Source organism: Atta cephalotes (assembly GCF_000143395.1).
Source record: "Atta cephalotes unplaced genomic scaffold scaffold00004, whole genome shotgun sequence".
Taxonomy (NCBI): Eukaryota; Metazoa; Arthropoda; class Insecta; order Hymenoptera; family Formicidae; genus Atta; species Atta cephalotes.
The window spans coordinates 5,743,877-5,746,188 of record NW_012130068.1 but is presented as its reverse complement, the minus strand read 5'-3'; the positions used below and the strand labels follow the sequence as shown (position 1 = coordinate 5,746,188).

The 2,312-nt window shown below is 37.3% G+C and overlaps 1 protein-coding gene across 1 annotated transcript in view; it reads left to right on the top strand.

Moving 5' to 3' along the window:
- LOC105625973 (E3 ubiquitin-protein ligase TRIM9) overlaps positions 1-2,312 on the top strand; it is a 123,451-nt gene that overhangs the window by 4,164 nt on the left and 116,975 nt on the right. The window contains exon 2 of the mRNA XM_012207281.1: positions 1,146-1,421. Coding sequence (XP_012062671.1) covers positions 1,146-1,421 — 276 coding nt within the window. The remainder of the gene's footprint in view (positions 1-1,145; positions 1,422-2,312) is intronic.

Sequence of the window (2,312 nt, the reverse complement as noted above, 5' to 3'; positions counted from 1 at the left end):
ATATATATATATATATATATATATATATATATNTATATATTATAACTATATATATTATATATATATATATATATATATATATATATATATATATATACCTTCGATTTTGAAAACTACATTTAAAAAAAATAATAACTTTGATCTATCTCTCTAAAAACTATATTTTATCATAATATAATTAAACAAATTTTTCTTAATTTTAAGCAACATAGAGAATTATATTTTCTCGACAATTGTCAGTTCCGGCTCGCACAACACTTGTTTGCACAATGTATTCACGCAAATCGTCGCCACGTTGCATTCACATTGTGACAAAGAGAGCGATTTTATATTGTTCGGCGTTCTGTTTGAAAAGATCGAGTTACCGCGCTTCGAAGTGTCGCGTCGCATGAAATATCTCGTTGCGCGACAACGTTGTACGCCAATCGCGCATCCTTGTCTCGCCTCTTCTCTTGCTCGCTTTTCTCCAAAGTATTAAATTTCATTTTCGGCCCTCTCGTGGCGGTCCCTCGGGTATACCGCGTTCCGAGACAAGTGGCGGATATTTTTTCTGTGATTTTACACTCGCGTCCGTCGCGCCAGTCGCTTCTAGGTACCTATGTGGAAAAAAAAAGAGAGAATCGATGGCGCCTGCAATTTCATTCGTTACCGGCAACATTTCCGCGTGACGACAATACCTCGGCTATCGATTATCGAAATGATATTATTTTCGAGAAGGAAATACCTAACGGAATGAGAAATATTTGATGACGCCGAACAATATCGCAAAAATTGCTTCTAGAAAAAAATATTCATGAAATTAATGTTTATTGGCAGGTTCAGTCTATACTCATTTTAGTATAAATTCGTTAACATAAAGTATATTTGATGCTTGACGTAAATAAGAAGATTTTATCGACACATGTATATCTAGGCATTTATTATTCAATAAAAAAATATAGTAAAAAAAAAACGGAGGGAAAAAATTTTGAACGCTGCAGAAACTTTATCGGTATTTTTTATAGCGACAATTTTTTTCTCTAGACATCCATTAGGTATTCTAAATATTGATGTGTTTGTAAGTGAATATCGTGCGTTTTCTCTCTCATATTTTTAATTTCTCTGTAATATTTCGCAAATTCGACATTTGGCGATTCTTCTTTCAGGTTTTGTACTGCGACGCCTGCAGAGAGTCCTGCCATCCGAAGAGGGGCCCATTGGCAGCCCACAATTTGGGACCACCAAGAGGCAGCTGGCAATCAAGTGGAAGTAAGGGATCTCGACCCGAGGGTACGCCGATCTGCAATGATCACAATGGCGAAGCAGTGACTCTCTATTGCGCCCTTTGCAAAATCGCGATATGCGCTCTGTGTCTTCGTGATCGTCACGCCGCACATCCTCATGATGTTCTGCCGTTGGCCGCTGCTTGCAAAGCGCAAAAGGTAAGTGAATGATCTTGAACGATCAAAAGACGATTTAAAATATGTACTGAGAGAAAAATTTATTGGTACTTGTGATTATAAAATAAATATTTATTTAGTATTATTGAACAAAATTGTATTAAGATTTAGTACATAAATTTTTTTCTCAAATGTACAAAGAACTTTTTTCTTACGCTCTTTTCCGCCAATGTAGATTAATCTCATTTCAACTTACCCATCATTTTTTTCTAATTCTTATAATCAGAATTACAGTTAATCTACGTTGGTAGAATTCTGATGTGAAGATTAGATATACACAAAAGTAAGAAAAAGAATCGCAAGAAAGGATACAAAGATATTAGGATACAAAGATCAGGTAATTTGGATTATCGTCACATCCTCAATCAACGATCGTGCTTTGCAATAGGCGACAATACTGGAATCGAAACCTCAAGCGGTTAACTCTGGATATCGTGTCCGGGTGGTCGCACGAGGGATAGTAGGGGAATACAGATTTTATATATACTGAAGAATGATGCTGCGCTGAAATACGTGGCGCGATAATATATGTATATTTGATGATGAACTCCGGTGCGTAATTTATGTGCCTAGCTGCACGAGCAAAATCCGAAAATAATGGATGATGCGGTGCCAAGCCGTTAACACGACCAATAATTGAGTTTCAATCTACTCACTCATACGTATAGTGTACGCACTTCGACGCGCTTGAAATCATAGTTTTGTGTCGAGCTCCCGTTGTTCTATCGCATTTTGCATGCCGCGGGATCTCACGTTTCTATGTGTGAGTCATTAGCGGAATCGACGATGAAAAATACATTGCCGTTCTACTAATCAATCATACGTGTTTGCGCGCATTGCCCCTCCCTCTCTCTCCCTCTCTCTCTCTCTCTC